The following is a 27,160-nucleotide window of genomic DNA, read 5'->3' as shown; positions in this document are numbered from 1 at the left end:
CTGTGATTTGGGTGCAGACTTACAAAGCAGACTCATTTTACTCTCAGTAGTTCATGCACATTTGATTTTCTAATGAAGGTCTTTTAAGAGATAAAATTAAGAGAGAGAGAAAAATTTAAGTCTCTGTTACCTAAAGTCAAGTGTGAGTTTATCATACATTCTGTACAAATTCAGTAACAAGAATGGTAATTAAAATGTCTTTCTTCTATTGGTACTGAATCTCAGGAAGCAGTAAGAATAAACACAAGTGTTTTTTTTTTTTTTTTAAAGCCTCCAATCATTTGTATAATCAGACAATTCTGATTAAATAAAACCCCATTTAGTTAGGTTTCACAGTATAAAATAGATTAAGTAGTACTGAAATGACACAAATTTGGAATCATTATTAACTTTATTTGTCACTCTTTATAGTAAGACATTGGTCCACTTTCACATGAAAAGTAGGAATTATCCATTTCCACTTAGTATTCTATAGAATGAAGTTGTACCGCAAACCATATATACTTACATAGGGGGAAAAGTTACTGAAATAAAAATATTTTATATTCATGCCCCAAAGTATCCCCCGCCAAGATGTTTTTACATCTATTCCTCCACAAAGCTACCTGTTTCTTAGATCAACATAGTATTTTTAATATCCCCACCAGACCATTCGGATCACCAAACTTTTAGAAGAGGTTAAAAAATAACTATCCTGTCAATCAGAATACAGTTGCAAAACTAAGAAATTGTGTAAGCACATCCATATTTTAGGGTTGCTCTAGATTAGAAACGTTTTCTCTTGTTTTAGAGCTATTTACATCAAATTAAGACATTTACAAATGGTTAATAGTACACAACAGCTCAAACATGATTTTCACCTATCCCATGTAAGGAAATTAAGCATCCTTAAGTTTCTCTAATAAATTCAGTGCAACGTTTCAATATAAATAACACAAGCTAATCTAAATGTTTTACAATTATTTCAGTGCATATTTCCATATGTTAAATGGAATGAAACTGTATTATTAAATGGTTATATAATATTTGAGCATATTAGGGAATCTATATCACACAATTTGATTCACACCAATACTGTAATCCACTTTTAAAAAAAAGTCACAGGCACACACAAAACAGAGAACAAAATTTGCTTTTTTTGTAAATTTAAATTATGCTATCTAGTTTAAACCACCGAAAGATTTATTTTAACAAAACAGCAAATTTCCAAACCCCTTTTCTAAGTCTGGTGTAAGGAAAGTTCAATCCATTCGAATCTTCTGGTTGGTCATCCTATAAATGATGCTATCATATCCAGGATCCATGTTCCAAATATTGTAAGAGGTGACAATCACAGCCAAGGCCAAGGCAATCATTATCCAAAGTACCATGTTGAAAACCACTGAATACTCAAAATTATACTTATATGCAAGGTTATAGGGAGTTGGTGGACTCTTCTACAATCAAGGGGAAAAAAATCAAGAGGAAAGAATTTTAAGATAGCAAATTATTTCAACTTGGTTGCTATGATTCATTTATCTAACAAACACTTAATCATAAGTGGCATAAGAGTTATTTATATCAGGAAGAACCAAGAAGTGGAGCCTTCATGGAGAAGATCCTTACAGCACTCTTGTTGAAAATATGAAATGGTCCAAATGCTTTAAAAATGTGATAATACTTGATAAAGTTGATGATGTATATATCTTGTGATCCAGCAAGTCTATACCCTAGGGAAAACTTCTCTATGTGTACCAAAGGACATGTACAAGAATGTCCATCAATAGAATGGATGACTGTGGCATGTCCACACCATGGAATATGTTGTTGTTATGTGCCGTCGAGTCGGACCCGACTCATAGCTATCCCTCCTTGGGTTTCTGAGACAGTATCACTACGGAAGTAGATTGCCCCATCTTCCTTCCGAGGAGTGGCTGGTGGGTTTGAACCACCTACCTTCTGGTTAGCAGTCAAGTGCCTTAGCCACTACTCTACCAGAGCTCCTACCATGGGATATAGAGCAGTAAAATGATGGTGGTACAAGCTACATTCATCAGCATGAATCTTAAAAACAATACTGAGCAAAGACCACAGAAAAACAGTGTATGATTGCATTTATATGAAATTCAGATGCAAGCAAAACCAAACATTGATTAAGGATAGATATAGATGTAGTCAAACTGTAAAGAAAAGCAAGAGAATGACGGCAATTACCTCTGGATGGGGATGGTAGAGAGTAAGATGAGGGAGCTTCAAAACGAGTACTGTCTTTCTTAAGCTATATGATAAACAGTGTTACTGTTATTTTATTCTTTGAATGTTATATAAGGAGCTCTGGTGGTGTAACAGGCACTCAGCTGCTAACTGAGAGGTTGGCAGTTTGAACCCACCAGCCTGGGACCAGGTTTTATGTTCATTTTTTGGCTTGGGGCTTCTGAAAGTTTGCCAGTAATATCAACGTGAGCCCCAAACCCACATGAAGGTGGCTCCATGGTTAAGAATTCCTTGGGAGCCATCCCTACTCCCAACACACCTAGAACCCAAGCTTCCTTCAGCTCTCTTTGTTGGTAGGCCAATTGTTTTCTGCTCTACCCTCTCACTCAGGGCACAGCCCTTTCCGGGTCCCCAGCTTTATATGGAGTTACCAGTTCCAATTCCCCACTTCAGGAAGCCAAAGGTCTCACTTCCAGTCTCTTGGTAACTCAACTGGTAAATGCCCCTTGGGCAGCCTGCTTGCTACAGTTTTCAGGTTCCTTTCTTCTTTGTTCTCTCCTTAAGAATTTCGTTAATAGGAGAAATGATGTGCAGAGGGGAGAGGAGGTATATGGGAACTCTCTGTCCTTCCCACGTAAGTTTTCTGTAAACCTAAAAATGCTCTAAAAAAGTCTCTTGAAAAAAATTTCCCCTTTCTTTTTGAGAGCCCAACTCTGCACTCAAAAAGGTGTTTGTTACTTATGTATCCAGCATTTCTAGATGTTTTGTGGTAGAAAATTTGTGGGTGGTCTAGCCTGCCATGCTGTCCTAAACAGAATTCCTTCCAGTCCAATTCAATTTAGAATAAAATAATCTCAAACCAGTCATGTCTAGATTATCTTAAACAAGTGTTATCTTTGGCCTTCTTTCTCCAAGTCCCACACTGCTATCAGTAAAACAGACCAGGCTGCAAATGGGTGCAAAGAAGAATGTGTAATTCAAAGTCTACAGAAGGAATAATCAACACTGCCGACACCTTGATTTCAGACTTCTAGCCTCTAGAACTGTAAGAGAATACATTTCTGTTGTCTTAAGCAAGAAAAAAAGAGAAATGTGTATGAATGATTGGGTACCAGACTGCAAGTGACTGAAGCCAGCCATAAATAATGTTCTTGGCCACACAGTATTTTGGAGCATCTACACTAGACTACTATTCTTTTCCATAACCCCTTGGATATGCTGAAGCTACCTGTATGTACATATGTAAAGACACACACACAAGTGTTTTACATGGCCTATGACCCTGTAAATGATTAAGATCAAAGCAAGATTCACCAGAACAAAGAAGAATGAAGAAAACCAAAAATTCATGGAAACAATCAGTCCTAGCAACTGGTACACCATCCGTTCTGCAGCCTATACGACTATGAGACCAGAAGAACTAGATGGTGCCTGGCTACCACTGTCAACCACTTGGAAGGGGATCTATGTAGTAGATCCTGGATAGAAAGGGAGAACAATGTGGAACAAAACTCACAATCATTTGGAGAAAAAAAAAGGGGGGGGGGCAAGGTTTGCTGGTCCGATAGAGCCTGGTGGAACCACTGAGACTATGGCCCCAGCTGCCCTTCAGGTCTGGAATTGAACCCACACCTGTGGTTTCCAGCCAAACAGAAGACAGGCATATGAGTTGAACATTTACCTGAGGTAGATACACTCCTTGGAGAGAACAATCATGGGAGAAACAAGGGCTGGTTATGCACAGGGAGACAGCTCAGGGGGCAGGAGTGCATGGAGGGATGGACACAGAGAAGAGGTGGCTATCAGGAGGAGTGGGAAGGGAGCTGTTGCATTGTGGTAAATTGTGGTCAATGTCACGAGACAAAGTGTATGTGAACTGCTGTATGGAAAATGAATTTGCTCTGTAAATTTTCACCCAAATAAAAAAAAAACAAGATTCATACCAGAAAGGTATAGAAGGAAATCAAATTACAGAGGTGTACATAGAGGATCCTGTGAAAATGAGAGACTGTGCCACAAAGACAATGCACTTCCTATGCGAATTCTCTTTGACAGATTAACTTATCTCTAACTCGAATTCCTGCATTATCTGGTTACAAGGCCAAAGAACTGAGTACCACTAGCAAAATACACACGGGACTTACTCATTCTGTGTGAATAAAAAAACAACTATGCTTTAAGTAGAATTGTTTTCCAGATTTCCTGACTGCTTGTTCATGTCATCCATGTGTGATACAGGATTTAGTGTTTTTTTAAGTTATTTTTACAATTTTAAAACAGAATCTAAAAGTGTACTCACCATCTGTTTTGCCTCAAGGATAGTCCTTGTCTTTCTCACAAGGGATGTGTCAAATGATTTGATAGTCACCAACTCTACCACTGCATTCCCACCATAAAGATTGTACATGTCATCTGCAAACTGAAAATTTATTTATTAACATTATTATGAATCTCAAAGCCATACTCCTTGAATTTTGTGTAAAGCTTCAGTGTAGCTACAGTCACCTGTTGGCTTATGAAAGGAGCTCTGGTGGCACAGTGCCTAACACACTTGATTGCTAACCAGAAGATTGGTAGTTCAAACCCAGCAGCCACTCCTCTGAAGGAAGACTAGGCAATCTACTTCCATAGAGATACTGCCTTGGAAACCCAAAGGGGGTCGCTGAGTTGGGATCGACTCAATGGCAGTGAGTTTGGTTTTTTTTTGGTTATTGGGCTTATGAAATACACTATGTCTTAAAATATACAAGTCTTAAAGGTAAAGATTATGTTAAATATTTGGAAAAGTGTCAGTCTTCAACATATATTCAAATGTTCAAAATAGAATTACTTTAAGAAGAAACTGAATTTCAGGCAAAGACACTAAGTAGTTTCTGGCTAATTACAAATGTCGATAAAAACTTGAATAGAGCCACACTAGAGTTTTAGGTGAATAATTTCAAGGGCAGAGAAAAACTAGCATTTATTATGTATTTACTCATTGTCTGGCATTGTGCTAGAAGCTCTACTTATAGTATTTCATTTAATTTTAAAGAACCTCAATAAAATTTCATTTTTAAATGACTCAGCAAATGGGTACTGTCATACTTGCCTATGGGAATGTAGATTAGAACCACCTTTCCAGAGAATAATTTGGTAATCATGGTAACAGATTTTTAAATGATTTCTAAATTGTAAATTATACTTCTAAGAAGGCTGTTTACTCAGGTTCAGGGGTGATAACCAGGGCATGACCACAGAGTCTGACAGTGGACAGACAAACCTCTTTTTGTCTGTCCCTCTTAGAGATGGAAGGGGGAGGAAGGACTGGAGAGCCTTGGTGCTCTTTCGTTCTCAGCCATATGAAATAATTAAATAAAGAAACCTTACCAGCAGAGCTACAACTAGAAAATGAAATGACTGCTGAAAAGCCCTCCTTAGTATGGAAAGTAAATTTGCTCTGTAAACTTTCACCCAAATTACACACACATACACACACAAAAAGTTACATTAAAAAAAAGCCCTCCTTAACAAGGTTGAACTCTTAGCGTCCTAAACCTTTGTCTCATTGCCTTCTAAAAGTACCAGTTACTTAACTCAGAGAGCCTGGCAAAGAGAGAGGGAGTGGTTTCTCCTGATCTTTGGCCAATATAATAGCATTCTACACATACCAACCATTTCCTGGTCTTCTGATTACTACAAAAATCCAGGTTAGAGTATGCTGATCCAGCCAGCAATGAAAGCACACACAGCAACCCCATGCCCGCCCTAACCACCAGGGCTCTCTACTCCCTTACCATTTCTGCTCAGCATACTGAATAAAGGCATAAAAACATTTTTATGAAGTCAAAAGGTTATTAAGGACTCAAAGGAACAAATAGGGTTAAAGGAATTAACTGTCTTCAAGAAAAAAAAAATTATCCAGAGCTTAAAATTCTATCCTTAAAAGAGTTATCATATGACCTAGCACTTCTCCTAGGTCTACACTCAAGACAAGTAAAACTATGTTCACACAAAAACTTGTACACAAATGTTTATAACAGTACTCATAATAGCCAAAAAGTGGAAACAACCCACATGTCCATCTGATGAATAAACAAACAATGGTGGCATATACATATAATGGAATATTATTCAGCCATAAAAAGGAATGAGGTACTGATAGATACAACGTAGATGAACCTTGAAAACATTATGCTCAATGAAAGAACAACAACAACAACAAACCAAATGCACTGCCACAGAGTACATTCTGACTCATAGTGATCCTACAGGACAGTGTAGAACTGCCCCATAGGGTTTCCAAGCCTGTAAATCTTTACAGAAGCAAATAGCTTCATCTTTGTCCTGGGGAGGGGCTCGAACTGCCAACATTTTCTGGTTAGCAGCCGAAGGCTTTAACTACTATGCAACCCAAAACCTAAATCCACTGCCACTGATTAGATTCTGACTCATAACGACCCCATAGGGTTTCCAAGGCTGTAAATCTTTATGGAAGCAGACTGCCTCATCTTCCTCCTGCAGAGCAGCTAGTGGGTTTGAACCACCAACCTCTGGGATAGCAGTCAAATGCCTTAGGCACTATGCCACCAGAGCTCCTTAAATGAAAGAACCCAGATGACAAAAAGTCAAATATTGCATGATTCCATTTATATGAAATGTTGAGAATAGACAAATCCAGAAAGACAGAAAGCAAATTAGTGGTTGCCAGGGTCTGAGTGTGTGTGTGTGTCCATGAAACAGTAGTAGTATGATACTAATGGGTACAGTTTCTTTGTGGAGTGTCAAAAATGTTCTAAAATTAGGTTGTGATGATGGTTGCAGAACTCCACCATATACGAACAACCACTGAATCGTTCACTTTAAATGAGTGAAACGTATGTGAATTACAAAAGTGTTCTCATGTATAGTGGTATAAATGTGTATAACCTTCCTGGAGTACCAGAAGCCTTAAAACTGTTCACATCCTCTCATCCAATAATCTCCTTGTACAAGTTTATCCCAAAGAAATATTCAGAGCTGAAGACAATGATTTACGCACTAGGATGCTCATTACAGTAAAATTTGTAATAGTAAAATGTTAAAAAGAAAAATCTAAATGCCCCCCCCCAAAAAAACCCCTGTGATTTGAGTAAATAAATTATGGTACAGCTATTTATTAAGGAGCCCCGGTGGTGCAGTGGTTAGGCATTCAGCTGCTAACCAAAAGGGTGGTGGTTTGAACCTATCAGCCACTTCATGGGAGAAAATGTGGCAGTATGCTTCCATAAAGATTACAGCCTTGGAAACCCTATGGGGCAGTTCTACTCTGCCCTACAGGGACGCTAGGAATTAGAATTGAAACAATGGATTTTCTTTTTTTTGGGGGGGCGGGATGTTTTACATCTATTCATTAATATTTATTGCCTTCATTAAAGAGTCCAGTTAATTAAAGAAAAAAAAAAAGTCATGATGCTGGAGTTACCTATCATTAACACTCCCCCTCCCAGCACTGCTGTTGTTGGTTGCCATCCAGTTGACTCTGACTCATGACAACCCCATGTGTGCAGAGAACTGTGTTCCACAGGGTTTTCAAGGCTGTGACCTTTTGAAAGCAGATGGCCAGGCCTGTCTTCTGAAGGCCCCTCTGGGTGAGTTTACCTAACTGTCCATGCCACCCAGGGCATGGATGGCATGCTTTCTCCCAGCATTAGGAAGAGATATCCCAACATACCCCTTTCACTCCATCCTTGGCCACTAAAATGAGAAGCCCCTCAAAGAAAGTGAGTAAGACTTTAATCAACAATGTTTCACAAAGCAGATTCTTCCACTAAGAAGGTAAAAGTGAAACAGTCATACTCCAACCTCTCATATCACATTGATATTTACCTTTTGCAGAGAGTCAATAAGGATCCTAGAAGCATCTCTGAATTGTTCAGAGTCTTCCCCATAACGTTTCCCAATTTCATCCAAACCTGCCAGCTCCAGTGAATATAAATCAGGAGAATGATCCTTAGCTAGATGCTTATGTCGAGACAACTTAGGAGGGAGAAAAAAAAAAGGTAGTGAATAAAGAAAGATGTCAAACACAGGCAGGTGAAGTCTTATGCCTAACTAAAGTAGGCTGACAGAACCACACCAGTGTGCCACAATAGACAAATAGTCTAAAATGGCGGCAAACTGAACCAGTTTAAACGGCTGTTTTGGATAAAACAAATCCAACACAAATCTCATTTCTAGAAGCAGTTATACCAAAACCAATTCAAACCCACTGCCATCGAGATGATTCTGACTCACAGTGACCTCCCCCGATGGGTTTCTGAGGCGGTAACTCTTTACGGAAATAGATTGCCCCGTCTTCCTGCCACGGAGTAGCTGATGGATTTGAACTGCCAAGCTTCTGGTTAGCAGTCAAATGTCTTAGGCACCGTGCCACCAGCACACCTCAGAAGCAGTTATAGGACTCCCTAAATATATGTTTTAAATTCCTCCATTTTAAAAACTCAGACATAGGCCAGGCTATGAAAGAATAGATGGTTGGACCATTTGATCCTAGGAGAGCATGAAGCATGGGTGCAGAAGGAATAGACACCTCCCACGTCCTCCAGGTCTCCAGCACTCTGCCTCCTGGAACCAACTGTTATTGCGAGTTGCTGCTGAGTTGGTTCCGACTCATGGTGATCTCTTATGTGCAGAGTAGAACTCCACAGGGTTTCGAAGGCTGTGACCTTTCAGAAGCAGATCACCAGGCTTGTCTCTTGAGGTGTCTCTGCGTGGGTTCAAACCACCAACCTTTCAGCAAGGAGTTAAGTGCTTAACTGCTTAACTGCTGTACCGCCCACAGACTCCCCTGGAACCAATACCCACTGAGTAAGTTTGGGAAACAACTTCAGAAAATAGCAAATAGGTTATGGTTTTTGAATTTGAGTCACAAGGATGATTTAAAAATAAAAATCATTCACCAAAAACAGAAACAAAACCCTCCAGACAGATTTATTCTCTTCTTTGACGACCTGGTAGACAGCATTATTAGTCCAAACTATTATTTCTGTTTTAGACCCAAAGATAATAGGAATGAGGTCTTAATGCCTGAGAAGTCAATGGCCAAGTTAGGACTACAGCCAAAGTGTCCTTACTCCCAGGCTTGTATTCTTGGGAGAATATAATCTCTTACCTACAAGTAGAAATGCAAAATAATTTGACTATGAGTTAAAAAATTTCAATAATGCTAATTTCTCAATTTTCATGGGATCATAAATCTGAATCAACTTTTTAGTTGGTTTCATTACCATTCAAGGATTCTCTAGAAACGTCTTCTGGAACCAAAATAAATGGAACTGAAAAATTACAGCAGCCTACTTACCAAACTTGAAATATCATGTAGCACTTGCAGTTCGGAAAGAAAGAGCAGGTCGACCTTTAGTGAGCAAAAAGATTTTTAAATATGTTATCAGAGAACTGTAACTGCCATTTATCAAGCAAGGCTCTAAATATTACAAACGTTAATCACAGTGGAGAATAAAAGATGGTGGTCTTGGTCATCCATAGTAGATAAAGAGGCAAGGCTGCCGCAAAGGTAGCATGTCATGTGCTTAGGAGGAAGCATGGGCAGATGCTGAAGCGGAAGGACAGGAGTCAAAAGTAGGGGTGGCTCCCTGCACTGTACTGCAAGAGTGGTTAGGAAAATATAGCAAAACATCAGTGGCAGAAGTGCTAAGGGCTCCCACATTATCAGAATACATAGCTCCACCAGCCACCAAATAGATTCTGTGATTTCTGACTTGTCTGGATCAATAGGTGGCAACTCTTATGCTAGCAAGTAATATTATGTACAAAAGCTCAACTCACAAAGAAAGGCAGGGATTCTTAAGAAAATTACCCTTAAGGAAACAAGAATCTCCTCTAACAAATCTGCAAAAGTCTTCATTTTCTAAAATTTCCAGTTTGCTCTTAAGTCAGTAGCATAAGCAATGTGAAGTTAGTAATGATACTCATTTATTCCCCCCAATTTACTTCACTGTTCCGACTTACTTCATTGTTCCGACTCAGGGAATTGAGGGGAAGTGAACTGAGAATGGAGTTTTCTTGAAACAGGCGATTACGGAGCTGTCGTAATGTTACTGAAAGGTCTTCAAAAACTGAATTTGCCTTCCCCACCATATACACTCTCTGCAAGAAGAATTCAAATTTTAAATTACTCACATTTTACAGATTAATTCCAATACAGAGGTCTGACAGCAATTTTCATAAAATTAGTTTAAACTTTAATTAAGTGATAAAAATTTATTTTTTTAAGCATTATATTAAAAATTGTATCACTTACTTCCTCACTAGGAGCCAACTGCAAAACCACAGGAGTTTCTTCAGAAAATAAGGAATGAATGGAATTTGCAACACTGTCAAGACTGAAAGGAACTGCCTGAAATTTAAAAGTAAGACCTTAATTGTTATCTGAACCAGAGAGGGGAAAAAAAAAGCAACAGCATTTTCTAAGTAAACACAAAAGACCTAAATCCTTTCCAAACCCAAGAGCTCTTTTTCCAGGCACAGAAGATTTAACAGCCCTCTAGTGGGCCAATAAGTTCATGTCTCCCAATGTGCTAAGTGGGAAATACCTGGCAAACACTGTGGACATAACACTATCTAGCATAAACTGTAATTTTCTGGTGGTCTTTTGTGTATTCTAAGCAATGTATCTGATTTCAATATTGATTAAACATGCTAACTGAATGTAGCACACAATAATGTATTAACTTGCATTAAAGAGAAGGCCATACAATTAGTGGCTGATGGGGGCAGGTGAAGGAGCCCTGATGGCATAGTTGGCATAGTGACTAAGGTATGTGACTGCTAACCAGAAGGTTGGTAGTTCACACCCACCAGCTGCTCTGTGGAAGGAAGATGGGGCAATCTACTTCTATAAAGATTCGCTGCGTTGGAAACCCAATGGGGGTCGCTATGAGTTGGAATTGACTCGTTGGCAGTGGGTTTGGGGGCAGGTGAGAGGGGGAAGTAGGGAAGGTATTGCTTACGGGGTGTTTTTGTTAAGAGTGGTAAAAAAAAAACATGGAAAGAAATAGTGGCTGCACAATATGGTGACCTAAAAATGGTTGAAATGGCAAGCGTTTTGTTATATATACTTCACCACAGTAAAAAAATAAGAAAACAAAACCAAAAAAGAGGTCATACACAGGAGTTTGAGGGTAGTTTTTCCCCTAAAAAAGTAATTTTATCCCTGAGATTATTGTATTATGACAAGCAAGACAGTAGTATTTTTGTTTTAATGGAGATTTTTTCCCCAATGATATTCTTTTCAGTAACTCCCTTTACTACTTAAAGGTTCATGTAAGTACCAATTAATGTTAACATGGTACAGATAGAAATCAGTGTGACTATATAAATCTTACTGATGAAATCCCAGCATAAAAGATTGCCCCATCTTTCTTCATGGAGCAGCTGGTGGGTTTGAACTGCTGACCTTCTGGTCTTATCCACTATGCCACCAGAGCTCCTTAGCATAAAATTAGGTTTATCAATTTTACACTACTGTGAAATTAAAGAATTATTTTCCTCTCACTCAAGATACATAATAACTTCCCAAAATTCTTTTGAAAAAAGTTAATGAGTAAGTGAAGAGGGGGAAAGAAAATCTGAAGTTGCAAAAGCATACTGTTAGCAACTTCCTTTAGTTAGCCACAAGTCCTTTCCTTTTTGCAATCATAGTTCACCTCCTCAAGCTTTGGAAGGAATTCACAAACATGTAACATAAACCTTCATCACTTCACCTAGTGAAATTACATTCTTATCAGAAGAGTTGAAGAATACCAGTAGGATGCCCCTAGCAATCAAACTGGAGAAGCTAATGATTCAAATGAAAATGAGACTATGAAGAAACAAAAAAATCTTTCAACCACTAAGCTTAAGGTACCTGGTACTGCTAATGCCTTAGCTTTTTGGAGGTTCTGTGGACCTAATCAGCTTGCTTCTCAGCTTGCTTCACTGGGCCTCAGGTGCTAACTTTCCTGGCTCTACTAGGTCACCCTCCCTCTTTCCCCCTACCATATTTCTCAACCATTAGTAAGTTGGAGACAAAATATCCATTTACTCCTAAGCACTTTGTTATGTAATTCCTAAGAATAATGACTTCCACTTAAAAAAATATTATTTCAATTTTTTCGGGGACATAATCTGAAACCTACAGAAAAGTTGCATGTAACGAGTCCCCATATACCCCCTACCCAGATCCATTTTGCAACATTTGCGTCAACATTTCGGCACTCTCTGTATTTCTCATTTACATTATAAAAGTGACATTTTGCTGTATTCAGGTGTTCCTCAGCTTTGGTCCCTTTGGTGTGTGGACTTCCCACTCTTTTGTACAATATTCATCACCAGCATTATGTTAGAGAAAGGGCCTGGCCACTGTGCCACTGCTGTATCCCAGACCCCAACGGTGCCTGGCATGAGTGTATACCTAATACATACTTGTGGATGTGTTAATTGATGTCTCAAGGCCACCATTCCCACACCCAAGTTAGATCCTGATGTGCCAGTTGGCACAGGCATGACTGTGCCCGGGTGCTGCAGGCGGACTGCCGAAACATCAACAGAAAAGCCAGTTTGGTCTCTATGGCAGGGTGTGTACCATTGTTTGACTATTATTATAATGTATTAAATGTTGAAACCAAATGACCAAAAACTGTATAAAAGGCAAGATATAATTAGGGATTCTGAGACACATTTTGGCTCGATAGGAATGGGATCCTCCTGAAAATAGTGGAAATCTATAGTTCTTTTTACACGCTCTTTTTTGTTTCTTCAGTGACTTACTATTTTTAAAATTGAGCTATAACTTACACACCATAAAATTAATCCTTTTAAGGTATACAATTCTGTGGGGTTTAATGTATTCACAGGGTTGTGCAACCATCACTACTACCTAATTCCTGAACATACCCATCATCCCAAAATAAATCCTTCAGTTATTACCCCCAACCTCCCCAATCACTGCCCAGTCCTAGGCAATCGCTAATCTTTCTGTCTCTATGGATTTGTCTATTCTAAATATTTCATATAAATGGATTCATACAATATGTAGTCTTTTGTGTCTGGGTTCTTTCACTTAGCATAATGTTTTCAAGGTTCACCCATATCATACATGGATCAGCACGTCATTCCTTTTTAAGGCTGGATAATATTCCATTGTATGTATATATTCTATTTTGTTTATCCATTCATTAATTGATGGACATCTGGGCTGTTTCTACATTCTTGCTATCATGAAAAATACTGCTGTGAACATTTGTATACAAGTTTTTTGCATGAACAGATGTTTTCAAATCATTGCTGAGTCATACTGTTTTAAACTGTTTTACATTTGAGGAACTGCCAAACTGTTTTCTAGAGCAGCTCTATCATTTTACATTCCCACCAGCAATGGATGAGTATTCTCACTTCTCCACATCCTTGAGAGCACTTGTTACTATCCATCTTTTTGATTACAGCCATCTTAGTGGGTATGAAGTGGTATCTCCTTGTGGCTTGATTTGCATTTCCTAATGACTAATGAAGTTAAGCATCTTTTCATGTGCTTATTGACCTTTTGTAGGAGCTCTGGTAGCGCAGTGCCTAAGGCACTTGACTGCTAACCAGAGGGCTGGTGGTTCAAACCCACCAGCCACTCCTCCGAAGGCAGGTTGGGCAATCTACTTCCATAGAGATATTGCCTCGGAAACCCAAGGAGGGGTTGCTGTGAATCGGATCCGACTCGATGACGGCACACAACAACATCATTGACCTTTTGTATATCATCTTTGGAGAAATGTTTATTCAAATTCTTTGTCCATTTTTAATTGCGTTATCTTGCTTTTACTTTTACATGACAGCACTATATAAAATTCCAAGTGGTCGGTTATTTTCTCTCAGTACTTGGCAGATATTACTCTCATCTTCTAATTTGTAATGGCAATTATGAGATATTTGCTAACATTCCACTGGCATTCCTTTGTAGTAATGGCTTTACTCTGATAGATTTTAAGATTTTCAGTTTTCTTGATGATTCTTCAGTTTCACTATATCTAGGTACTGATTTGTATTTTGCCTACTGGGTGTTTAGTATGGTTTAAATCTGAGGAGTCATGTCTTTTGTTTTGTTTTGTTTTGACCATTTCCAAATACAGTTTTAAGGTATCACTTTGTTACTGTTTCCTGATTTAACTGCATTATGGTCAGAGAGGGTAGTCTATATGAGACTGATTCTGTGTTATTTGTTGAGATTTGCTCTGTGGCCTAGTACATGCTCATTTTTCTGTAAGCATGTCATGTATGCTTGGAAATAATCCATAGCAGACTACAGGAAAGTCTGAAAAAAATCCACCCCCCAAAAAAATCAGTGCCATATCTTAGAGACCCCCAGTCTTACAATGTAATGAATTCAGAAATTAAAACAAAATTATTTTAAAAGAATACATATGTTTGGGAACAAAAAACATCCCTAAATAACTTGTGTTGAAGAAAGCACAATATAATTATGAAAAATATAAAGAAACGAACACCAATGAAAGGACCACATATCAAAAATGTCTTTATAACTGTCTCCTGGTATTCCTTCAACTCTCTCACAATTTTAAGGTATATATTTTAAAATCTCTTTGAGATTGGTCTATTATCTATAGTTCTAAGGGGATGAATTTTGTTTGTTGCATTTGCTCTCTCCTGGTATTTTTTTTCCCCTTTGTAAATTTGACTCATCTTCAATTTGTTACCAAAGGGGCCCTGGGCTGCGGAGGTATCCCTGTGGGGTGGGTCACGTGAGTTTGGAGTACACCACTCTTCACAGCACAATGTAGTTCCTATTTCTATTAAGGGCTATTTTGGTACCTACAGCTAAGGGCAGTAAGCCAGCTTCCCTGTGACAGTCCTGGGGCACTGGGGTTCTGCTAGCCCTCCTTGCAAGAACAACTCAGCAGTTTGTAGCCCATGGCTTTCTGCAGGAAGCCACAATTCCTGCTTCAGCTCCTGCTTACCACTGTGGCTTTCAAATTTTCTATTCATATCCAGCACCTGTGTGTATCCTTTTCTTGCTTTTAAATTCAGCTGTGCATGTAAAAATGATTCTGTGACATTTTGTCTACCATTTCTATGTGCTCAGAATGGACGGAGGGCCTCTCACATCAGATCAGTCAGCCACATTGAGCAAAGGGCCTGTGAAATAATGAGGGAGTCGGCAAAATAATCTCGTCTCCTTCTTACACAAAAAAAGATAAAATACAGAAGGAAATGACACGAGACAATGTCGGCAAGAAACCTCAACTGGTTTCTCTTTTTTCAAGCCTCTGCCTTTTCAAAGTGGGGCAATTTCTCCACCTCTTATCTGAAGAAGTCTCTCAACCACAGGGAACAGACAAGTCTCAATAAATTTATAATCACCAAGTACTTTTTAAAAGAAATTTTGTTTTACTATCAGTCAGTGCATTAAAAAGACAAGACAAATGTGCTTAGAAAGCAATTCGGTAATGACAGATAAGAGAAAAATAAAAATGCATCCCTTTGATTTTTTTTTTTAGAACAACAAATACTCACATTCTCCAAAGGGTATGAAATGACACTATTTGGGGGTAAAGCCAGCTTGTCCACTCCCTTCACCATCACCATCACTGTAGCTCGAGGACGATGGAATAGGTTACCCACTGCGAGGCCTGGCCAAGAGAGGTCCTAAACATTGAAAAGCATCAAACAGGGCTTAAGTTTCAACTCGGGAAATCATTTCCCCAATAACATCCAATAGGCAGAGTTAAGGGGTTCTGGGATAACACTGGTAATGAAAATTCACAGGGAAAGTAAAAGTTATGTTGTTGGCAGTTGTAATCTCCTAATCAGGGTGCTGATTCTACCTTCTCCATTTTCTTAAAATTCTACAGATTTGGAACAATAAAGTCTAAAAGTAATTCATTTCAATTTTTTATGGGGAAAAAAGCAGGCAAGTAAATGAAATGTAAGTACCTTTCCAATTCCAAGTTACAACATGTTCTCTTCTTTATATAATTATGAACATTTTCTTTCCCCTCATCAATTTCTGCTTTTATCTATGGCATCATTTTATCTTTCACAGACATGCAAGGTTGTCATGAAATATTCTCTTTAGGCTAAGCTTTTTATTAAAAAACAAAATTCCTGATGGAAATAACTCTCATTGGTTTACTAGTATTTATTTCTAAAGGTTACTTTAACATCTATTCATAGTCAAATTTCAGTTTGTAAGAACTAACCACAAATTTCCTCCCTGAATATAAACAACCAATTGTGCTCACTTGGTTTGCCCAAAAAGGCAGCAAGGAGTGCAGAGTCTCCTTAGGTCCCAGCACTGAGGCAGTTGCCTGCCATACATAACTTCTAGTTTTGAGGGCCCTCAAGATCTAGGAGGAATGTTCCTTCTGATGACTGGTGATATCTAGAGACCACATCCAAAGCACCAAACTTACAAAGTAGGAAGAGAGGAGACAGGAAGAGACCAAGCTGCACTTCCATTCTCTTATCCCTCAGCTTCAGAACTCTCATAAAGACAGGACGTATGTCCCCCTAGCTACAATCACTATAAGTAGTCAGTTGCTCTAATAGGTTGTGACTTAATTCTAGGAAACCAAGGTCCTAAGCTGCCCCCACAGCTACCCACCACACTATTTTCCTAACCTCAGGCAGAGTGCATATACCAAAAAAAAACCAAACTCACTGTCATCCAGTCAATTCCGACTGATAGTGACCCCCACTGGGTTTCTGAGGCAGTAAATCTTTACGGAAGTAGACTGCCCCATCCTCCTTCCATGAAGTAGCTGGTGGGTTTGAACTGCCAACCTTCAGGTAAGCAGTCAAATGCCTATAATTCATAATCACCTGTACTGAAAAAAATTAAACTATATATTCTATTAATAGTAGGACACATTTTCTTTACATACAAAGAACTTCACTACTATGAATAAACCATTATATAATTATTTGGTTTCAGAAATGGAGCTTGAAGTACTTACTCAAAATCTCCTGAACACAAATGAGCTTTCTGGCTTTTGTAACTGTACCAAATTGTACCTATGCTTGTTTGTTGCTTTCTTACGTTATTAGTAGAAAATTAACAAAAATGTTCTTAAAAGTAGCTCCATATATACACACACACACACATATATACACATACATACACACACATACATATACGTACGTAGTAAGTACACATAACACATACTTCCTTCACAGAGAAGCCCATGGACAATGCAGCAACATCTGGGATCCGTTCTCCTGGTATAGGCCAGTTTCCTTCTCGGAAAACAACAGACCCTGGTGATCTTAATATACTAAACTCGTTCCCCAAAACACCTGAGGAGAAAAGAGATTAGTAAATGAAATATCAGCATCATAAAGCTTTTACATCCACCCTGAAAATTATTAAATATAATACAAGCTCCCCATTCCCAGTTGACTTAGCATGGTAAATTATGGTTGGACAAAATGTGGCATAGCCTAAACAGCAAACCACCCTTTTACAAAGTATTATTCTAAGAATTCTACACTAACAGGATTCTCCTAATGATCTAGAGGCCTTCCTAGAGATGGCCCTTAAACAGGGGCATGCTGTAATTGGGCAAGAATTAGAAATCAGTGGCATTTTTCCAAAATTAAGAAACAAAACAACCTAGCAGAGATTAAAAAGAAACTTGAAATATCTAAATTATTTTCTTCCATCAATCCTCTCTTCAAAACGCAAATTTTCTTTCCCAGAGATAATTTCATAGAATTCTTCCTATTTTACTACAAAACTCTACAGATTCATAGGATGGATCACATCTTCCCTATGTCCTTCAGGCAAATCTAGTGAAATGTGGACAGGAGGCACATATTACCAGTTGGAATATAAACTATTTCAGACCTTAGAAACAAAGTCCAGGAAATAGTACAGTGAAACCTTTGAGAGCTGGAACTCGACAGGACTGCTTTGTTTTTCTGGGTCTTGCAAGTTTTCTGCCTTTGACAGGGTGCAGTCACTGCTTTTCTGTCACTCCCTATTCAGTGGAAACCATTTGAGTTTTCCTTCTCTGACAGGTTTCTGCCTTACTCAGCGTCTGGCTTTTGCAAATTTTACTGCATTTCTAGCTGATGTTCTCAAGGAGGTGACCTCAACTAGTCTAGGGGTATAGGGCCTGGAAACAAAAGACGAAGGATGACAATAAAAGGGACTATTTTATAAATCCTCCAAGGTGGAGGATGGGGGTATTTTGCCTCTTCACCCATTACAGGTTAATCCAATGACGTCTAACTTACCCAGGGACAAATAGCTAATGGAAACTTTTGGGCTCCTGTGAAAAGATTAGCTCCAAGTTCAAAACAAATCTTGGCTATGCCTAGTATGGGAAAATTAGACTTTAATAAACCATCACTGTTATCCTCCTCACCTAAGGAAAGTACCACTTACAGGGTTTGGAAATAAAGTTGGAAGCAACAGTAAATGTTTTGGTGTTGCAGTATTGACAGTAAATAAAAGGCCCCAGGATGGTGATGATACAACATGAAGAGTTATGAGTTTCAATTCAGCACAGCCACCAGAGCAGGAATTTCCAAATTGTTCTAGCCAAGGGCAGACAAAAAAGATTAGAATGGTACAGCCATTTGTAACTGATAGACATTTTGGTATTGCAAACCCTAAAGAAAAGGGAGCCGCAAGAGACATATTTTCCAAGTACCATATACATTTAAAGAGCCATTCTGTCCCAGATATATCCCATTTGCTTCTCTACTGTGTTGATTACCTAAACCACAGCTTCTGTCCCCACCACATCACTGAAAATGACTCACCAAATCCAAAAGACAATGTCCAGCCCTTAATTTACTCAACTTCACAAAGCATCTAATACTGGCAACTCCCTCGTTGAAAGGTGAGAAAGGCATTCTACAATAATAAAGTCACCTAATCTGGGGGTGCAAATGATACAACCCTGCTTGCTGATAGTGAAGATGACTTGAAGCACTTACTGATGAAGGTTAAAGACTACAGCCTGCAGTATGGATTACACCTCATCCTAAAGAAAATGAAAATCCTTCTGACTGGACCAATAAGCAGCATCATGATAAATGAAGAAAATATTTCAACAACAATGGAAGCAACAATCAAGAAATCAGACGACGTATTGCACTGGGAAAATCTGCTGCAAAAGACCTCTTTAAAGTGCCGAAGAGCAAAGATGTCTCTTTGAAGACTAAGGTGCGCCCAACCCAAGCCATGGTATTTTTTCAGTCACCTTATATGGGTGTGAAAGCTGGGCAATAAATAAGGCAGACCAAAGAAGAGTTGATGCTTTTGGGTTGTGGTGTTGGCAGAGAATACTGAAAGTACCATGGACTGCCAGAAGAATGAACAAATCTGTCCTGAAAGAAGTGCAGCCGGAAGGCTCCTTGGAAGCAAAAATGGCCAGACTTTGAGCTACTTTGGTCATGTTGTCAGAAGGGACCATTCCCTGGAGAAGGATATCATGCTTGGTAAAGTGGAGGGTCAGCGAAAAAGGGGAAGACCTTCAACGAGATGGATTGACACAGTGGCTGCAACAACGGGCTCGGGTATAGCAAGGATTGTGAGGCTGGCACAGGACTGGGCAGTGTTTTGTTCTGCTGTACACAGGAGTCAGAGTATCACTATGAGTCAGAGCCAACTCGGCAGCACCTAACAACAACAACAACAGTCTGAGGGTGTGGGGCCTGAGAATAAAAGAGAAAGCCTCTGCCTTGGCTTTCATGAAGTCATGACACTTGGTTTTCCTTCCCATCCCTCTGGCTGCTCCTCCTCAGTTTCTTTCCCTTCTTGGGCTTTAAAACAGTGGGGCCCAGACTTTTTAGATTTGGACATCGTTTTATGCCTACTGCCATATAGCCACCTAACTCCTAACACACTGTCCCAGAATCGTGGCTTAATAAGTATTGAACGAATAATTAATTTAACAGGTGAATGAATTTGAAAGCAGCCCTAGCATACATATATTTCTTTATATACACTTGTACTATAATAGATTACATACTCATAATAGATGATAAAGTACACAAAAATAGAAAATTTAAAAAAGAACGTGCTAACTCTGTGGTATCCTTTCCCAAAATCCACACTCCAATCTAATCATTAGAAAACACCAAACAACCCCAAATTGAGGGACACATTCTGCAAAATATCTATTGTAATTACTATTCAAAAAGGGATGAGATTTTTTAAAAAGGATATGAATGGAAGTTCTAGTACATTCTTCTGGCATCCCAATGGACATCCAGCATACTCCACTTTGGAGATCGTACCTATTGTAATTAAGGAGCTCTAGTGGTATAGTGGGTAAGGCATTTGGCTGCTAATCAGAAGGTCGGTGGTTCAAACCCACAAGCTGCTCCACAGGAGGAAATGAGGCAGTCTACTTACTTAAAGATTTACAGCCTGGGAAATCCAGTGGGGGTTGCTATGAATTGGAATTGACTCAATGGCAGTGGGTTGGCTACTGTAACCTAAGGTTCCATTCTTGACCCTCGTCGGTTTTCTATCATACATCTCTCTCCCTATGGGAGCCCAATCTACTCCTAAAGCTGTGAACACCAAAAATATACAGACTTTCCTCTCTAGCCTAGATTTCTCTTGAGCCTTAGATCTATATATCCAACATTCTGCTAGGCATTTCCTTCTAAGTCCCATAGGCCCTTCAAACTCAACAGGTTCAAAGGTGAATTCATCACCTTTCCATCTGTTCCTCCTGTATTCTCTATCTCGAAGGATGACAGCACCTTCCATCCAGCTGCTCAGAGCAGTCATCTTTAAATCCATCCTCAGCATCACAGTTCATTGATCACTGAATTCTGTTCATCTCTTTTTTTTTTATTTTCTCCCAAATCTTTCCCCCTCCATGTCCTTTCATCAGGCCCTCACCAGGTTGGCTAGAACTGACCTCCTCATAACCTATCATGTTACCCTTGGTGCAGTGCCTAAGGCTAACCAGAAGGTTGGTGGTTCAAACACACCAGCCACTCTGCAGAAGGAAGATGAGGCAGTCTACTTCTGTAAAGATTTACAGCCTGGGAAACCCAATGGGGGTCTCTTTAGTCGGAATGGACTCGATGACAGTGGGTTTGGTTTGGTTTTGGTATCACCTTTTTAATGTACAGATCTGTTCACCCTTCTGCTTAAACTCCTTCACTCACTGCCCAGGGCCTTCAAGACAAAATCCAAAAACTAACACCCAAGGCACTTCACCAGCCTTACTTCTGGGATTTCCCCAACTTACACTCTATACATTCTAGCCCTACCAAACTATTTGTTCTTTTGCTCTCACACTTCTGTGTTTTTATACGTTTTGCCTGAAATGTCTTTTTTTCCTACTCCAACCTCTCACATATATGCCCTGGGAGGCACCTCCTCTGGGGAAAAACTCCTTCAGTCTCCCCAGTCTGAGCTAATGGGTAAGTGCCCTTCCCTGTGGGAATTCCACATTATGCTGTGCTCTTCTATGGTTGGAGGACAGACTCAATCAACAGAAAATCAGTGGGTCCTACTTCAGTCCTGTGTGACCAAAATGGCCTCCCTTTTCAGATGCCAAGTGTTCATCCATGGTCATTCCTCCCCAGGCTAAACATTTGAATTTCTTCAAACATTCCTCATGACCTGGTATTGACAATCTTAGTTACCTTTCTCTGGTCTTGCCCTAGTTTGGTAAGACCGTTTTAAAGGATTTCCTCAAATAGAGGAGTCAGTGCTCTTAAACATGTTTTCCACTAAAGCAGTAGTCATCATGGAAAACAGTAATAATTTAACCTCATCTGACAAGAGTAAGCAATGAAGAAGCTGACAGGATCGGAATCTTGGCCTGTATGAACTAGACTATTCCAGTAAGGCAAGCAGTTTCAAACCATGTACAGAAACAATTATCCTACCTCAGACCAAAAAGAAAACAAACAAAAAAATCCCCTAAACCTCACTGAATCAAAACAGTATCAATCCTAATATTAAAACATGTAATTTCAATAGATGTTTAGTTAAACCACAGGATCAAAGGGAAGATTTTTACGTTTGAAAAACAGAATTTAAAAAATTAAAATAAAAAATATCCCCAAAGTATCAGAATGATCTCTGCAGAACCCTAAATAGAAACAAAACAAAACTAAAACTTTTGGAGTATAACAATAGTGTAGCTATCATTAACATATAACACTAGGCTCCTCCAGGGATTGAGGTCTATAGATTTCAAGAACATCAGTGGTCCGTCTATATGTCACGAAGAATTCCACCACCATTCCAAAAGTGGGACCTCACACCATCCACACAGAGACCCTTACATTTAAACTGACATACTGGGGAATACAGCCTTCATTCCTCCAGGTTATTCTCAATTTGGCCTCTTGTTTTCTACTGACTGCACCCAGTTTTAGCCCCACATCACTCCCCCATTCTCACACTGTTAATATTCCCCATGCCACAAAACATATAATGGAAAAGGCCTATGGTTTGGAGCCAGCTGACCTGGGTTAAATTCCTGCTTCACTACTCATCACCTGTATGATGTTAGATAATCTCTTTAGGCTCTGTTGTTGTTGTTATGTGCCCTCGAGTGAGACCCGACTCATAGCAACCCCTCCTTGGGTTGCTGAGGCGGTATCACTACAGAAGTAGATTGCCCAACCTTCCTTCCGAGGAGTGGCTGGTGGGTTTGAACCGCCAGCCTTCTGGTTAGCAGTCAGGTGCTTTAGGCACTATGCTACCAGAGCTCCTTTAGACTTTGTTGTTGTTGTTGTTATTTGCCGTCGAGTCGGCCCCGACTCATAGCGACCCCTCCTTGGGTTTCTGAGGCAGTATCACTACGGAAGTAGATCGCCTCATCTTCCTTCCGAGGAGTGGCTGGTGGGTTTGAACCTCCAGCCTTCTTGTTAGCAGTCAAATGCCTTAGGAGCTGTCCAGAGCTCCTCCTTTAGGCTTTATCACTCTGTAAAACAAGAATGATTCCCTCGTCCAAGATTAGCCGTAATATTAAATGCATTACCACATGATACAAAGTAAAAGGCCAAATATTAGCTGACTTCCATTCCTCTTGCTTAATGTCAGGGTTAGAGAACCTAGATTTTCCACTTCGAAAGCTACCGTTTATTTGACATGTGACCCTAAGGACGTGACTCACTTCATAGTTTCCAAATTCTTAAAATTGGGAACTGAGACAAACTGAGAGATGCTTGGCACTCGCCTGGAGAAATAATCACACAAAAACAACGATTCCACCTCAACTTCTGTATCCTGAAACATATTGGGAGGTGTGTGTGTGTGGACTTAACTAATTATTGATAATTACTAGTATTGAAGACACCAGAGAAATGAAAAGAAACCCAGCAGCCGAGGGCAGCTAAGAAGTCTGCCTTCCCTTCTCTGCAGAGGGCCACGATTAAATAATTAAGAAATGCAACCCCATCCTCCAGAAGGCCTCCAGAGTCGGCAGAGGCCTCCACGGGCAGACACGCCTTCCTCGAAGAGCCGGAGGGTGTAGGCCGGGTCAGGCGCCCCTACACAGTTGGGCTCCTGGTCCCCAACGGTCTACCACTCGGCGCAGCCACAGGATGGTGTGGAGATGAGGTGGTAATGTGGGAGCCTGGGGTGGGGACGCTGCCGGCTGGCTGCCCGCACTGCGGCACCCGCCCCGCAGCTGCCTACTTGTGGCCCCGACCCCGGAGTCCTGCGGCGCTGGGCCTCCCGGAGCGCGCCCCGCCCGCACTGGTTCCTCACCTGCCACCAACAAGGTCAGAAACACAAGCACAGCCATGGTTCCGCCGCAGCCGCAGTAATGCAGAGCGAGACGGAGCGGGCCCGCAAAAGGGGAACAGCGTGAGAGTGACGTGCTCGTCTCGATTCCCTGCACTCGCTTTGTCGTCTCCTCCGCAGCCTCTTTCTCCACCAATCGCCAGCTACGCTGCTGCCTACGGCGGAGATGGAGACCGAGAGTCGTCAGGATTGTGGGCGGGGTCTCATGTGAGTGATGGAAGGCCCCACCAATGGTAGGCAGCGATTGAGGAGCCGGGCAAGTCCTCCAGCTCAAGGCGGCAGGTCACGAGATGGAGGGTTGGGCCAGCTGAAGCTGGAGGAGGAGTTGGGAGAAAGCGCATGGCCGATCTGTGTTCCCAGTGCGAGCCCTTTGGTCAATTGCTAGGTTGGTCTTCAACCGAAGTGTCTGTCATTCCTGGTCGCATTCCTCGTCCCGCTGTGGGAAGCTGGAGCTGGTGTGGGATTCGCGCTAATAATTGCAGATGCTGAGCACCTGCTGGGAGGGAGGCAAGCACCTGGGGAACCCCAGCCCTCCAGGTAGGGGTGCCCGATAGAATACAGGAAGCCCAGTTAAATTTCAATTTCAGATAAGCAGTGAATAATCTTAGGAGCTCTGGTAGCATAGTGGCTAAGACACTTGCCTGCTAACCAGACGGCTGGCGGTTCAAACCCACCAGCCACTCCTCGGAAGGAAGGTTGGGCAATCCTACTTCCGTAGTGATACTGCCTCAGAAACCCAAGGAGGGGTCGCTATGAGTCGGGCCGACTCGACGGCACATAACAACAACAGTGAATAATCTTAGAGTATGTTGCAAACATTTCATGGGACATGCTTATACTAAAAAAATTATTTGTCGTTTATCTGAAATTAAAATATAACTGAACGGTCTGTATTTTTATTTGGTAAATCTGGCAACCCTACCTCCAAAAACATTCCAATCTACCAGAAGTGTTGTGAAGAACATTAGTTACTTTATTAATTCACTCAGTTTCCAACCTGGGCGAGTTGTTATGTGAACATACGTGAGTGCTAGACATACTAATTAGAGGGCAGTCAGTTTAACGGTAGAATGCTCCCTGCCATGCAAGAGACTCAGGTTCAACTCCCACCTCAAGCACAGCCACCGTCCATTTTCAGCGTAGGCTTGCGTGTTGCTGTGATGCTGAACAGGTCTCATCGGAGCTTCCAGACTAAGATTAGGAGGAAAGGCCTGGTGATCTACTTCCAAACATCATCCATAAAAACCCTATGGATCACTATGGTCTGCATTTGTCCTCGGGGACTGATTCAAAGGCAGCTAACAATAACAGACATGCTAATTAGACCAAGATCTTTCTTTCCTACAGCTAAAGCTTTTGCCTATGATGTGAGGCTAGAAGGGACTTGTAGCATCTGTGGTCAGAAAAGTATGCCCCAGCTGGTAACCTTGAAAGGTGGATATGGTTTTAACATGCAAAAATAGGAGATGAGGAGGTTCTGTAAGTGGAAACTGTAGGATATGGCAGAAAGTCTTGTCATGTTGAACATTAAATGTTTAGTTTGACCAAAGAATAGTATATATGAGGGCAGGAGACATAGAAAGCTAAAATGTGCAGATAGGGACATATTTATTGAGATTAGATTTTACCTAAAAAAGCTACATTTCATTTGGTAGGAAATGGGAGCCATTGTTTGAGGTGTTTGAGCATTCAATGCACACATGTGAGACAGACATGTTAAAAAAAAATATCTTACTGTTTCCCCAGTTCCCAATCTCTGTTTTCTTTGTGGGGTTAACTGAGAGAGAGAAAAGGAAAGCTTGCCCAACTGAGAAGTGGAATTAGAAGAACACTCCCCAAATAACTCAGATTGAACTTTCTAGAATCTACTATGTTAACCAGAGCCACACTCAACTTAGGGAATGGAATCTGTATTTCCTCTTTCTCTGAACTCTTTGGACTCCCAAATTTGCATTCTTCCAGAGGAGAATTCACATAAATGTGACTTTAAAGAAGTCTGAAAGGGGAAGGGATAGCTTTCTTTCCATTATTATTGTTGTTCCTTGCCATCAAGTCAACGCTGACCCATTGTGACCCCATGTGCACAGAGTAGAACTCTCCATAGGGTTTTCAAGACTGTGACCTTTCAGAGGCAGATCTCTAGGCCTGTCTTCCAAGATGGCTCTGGGTTGTGAAATTATTGTTGTTAGTTGCCGTGGAGTTGGTTCTAACTCATGGCAACCTTATTATAGTGGAATGAGATAACTATAACAGAATGCCCAGTCTGCCGATGATCGTTGGTATGATCAAGTCCATTGCTGAAGCCACTGTGTACTTTTACTGCCTTCTGACCTAGGGGGCTCGTCTTCCAGCACTATATTGGACAATATTCTATTGCAATCATTGGCTTATTTTTGAAAGTGGATCACCGGGCTTTTCTTCCAAATCTGTCTTAGTCTGGAAGTTCCACTGAATCCTGTCCACTGTGGGTGACCCTGCTTGTATTTGAAGTATTGGTGGCACAGCTTTCAGCATTATAGCAAAACATAAGCCACCACAGTACAACAAACTGACAGACAGGTAGTGGGTGAAATTATTGGATCACCAAAATGTCTAAAGCAGCTCGTTTCCAAAACATCATCTCTAACATGACAACTTGAAGAAAATAAATAAGAATGTAATCATTTTTTTAAAATTCATGATGGATTTGCTTAATACCAACTAAAATTTTATTCTTTGTCCATCTTGCTGCGTATCTTAGAACAGGTTCTGGATTGGAGGCACTAAAAGAGTTTATCTAAATGAACCCTACTTAGTGATGTAAGAAAGGTGCTCTGGTGATCTAGTGGGTAAGGTAACCAGAAGGTCAGTGGTTCAAACCCACTATCTGCTCCATGTGAGGACGATGAGGCAATCTACTTCCGTGAAGATTTACAGTCTTGGAAACCTAATGGAGGTCGCTGTGAGTTGGAATCAACTCGATTGGCAGTGATGTAATTAGCCTAAAGAAATGGGGAAAGGAGTGGAGTTTTCTATTCTTGAAAGAATTCTGGGACATTTGTGGTGGTTAAGTTTGTGTGTCAACTTGGCTGGGCCTGATTGAATGGCTGGGCAGCTGGATATAGTATTCCCTGTGATGAGACTGGTAATCAACTCCATGGTGGAATCTACTGTGAGCAGCTGCATAGCTGCCTTAGGGATGTGGTCTGCTTCCTGTATATAAGG

At 40.4% G+C, this 27,160-nt stretch overlaps 1 protein-coding gene across 1 annotated transcript; it reads right to left on the bottom strand.

Annotated features, from left to right (window-relative positions):
- Positions 1-1,241: 1,241 nt before the first annotated feature.
- ATP6AP2 (ATPase H+ transporting accessory protein 2) lies at positions 1,242-23,957 on the bottom strand. The gene is made up of 9 exons (XM_007952487.2): positions 23,921-23,957; positions 17,384-17,514; positions 15,733-15,864; positions 10,475-10,570; positions 10,183-10,320; positions 9,515-9,568; positions 8,041-8,190; positions 4,493-4,612; positions 1,242-1,436 (listed from the first exon to the last, which is right to left on the bottom strand). Exons 1-9 carry the CDS (start codon positions 23,955-23,957, stop codon positions 1,242-1,244), a joined length of 1,053 nt encoding a protein of 350 aa, XP_007950678.1.
- Between the last annotated feature and the right edge of the window lie 3,203 nt (positions 23,958-27,160).

Source organism: Orycteropus afer, unplaced genomic scaffold (genome assembly GCF_000298275.1).
Source record: "Orycteropus afer afer isolate SDZICR_OR568_19922 unplaced genomic scaffold, OryAfe1.0 scaffold00341, whole genome shotgun sequence".
Lineage (NCBI taxonomy): Eukaryota > Metazoa > Chordata > Mammalia > Tubulidentata > Orycteropodidae > Orycteropus > Orycteropus afer.
Note: the sequence above shows the minus strand (reverse complement) of the source record. Positions and strands in the feature narration are given on the sequence as shown.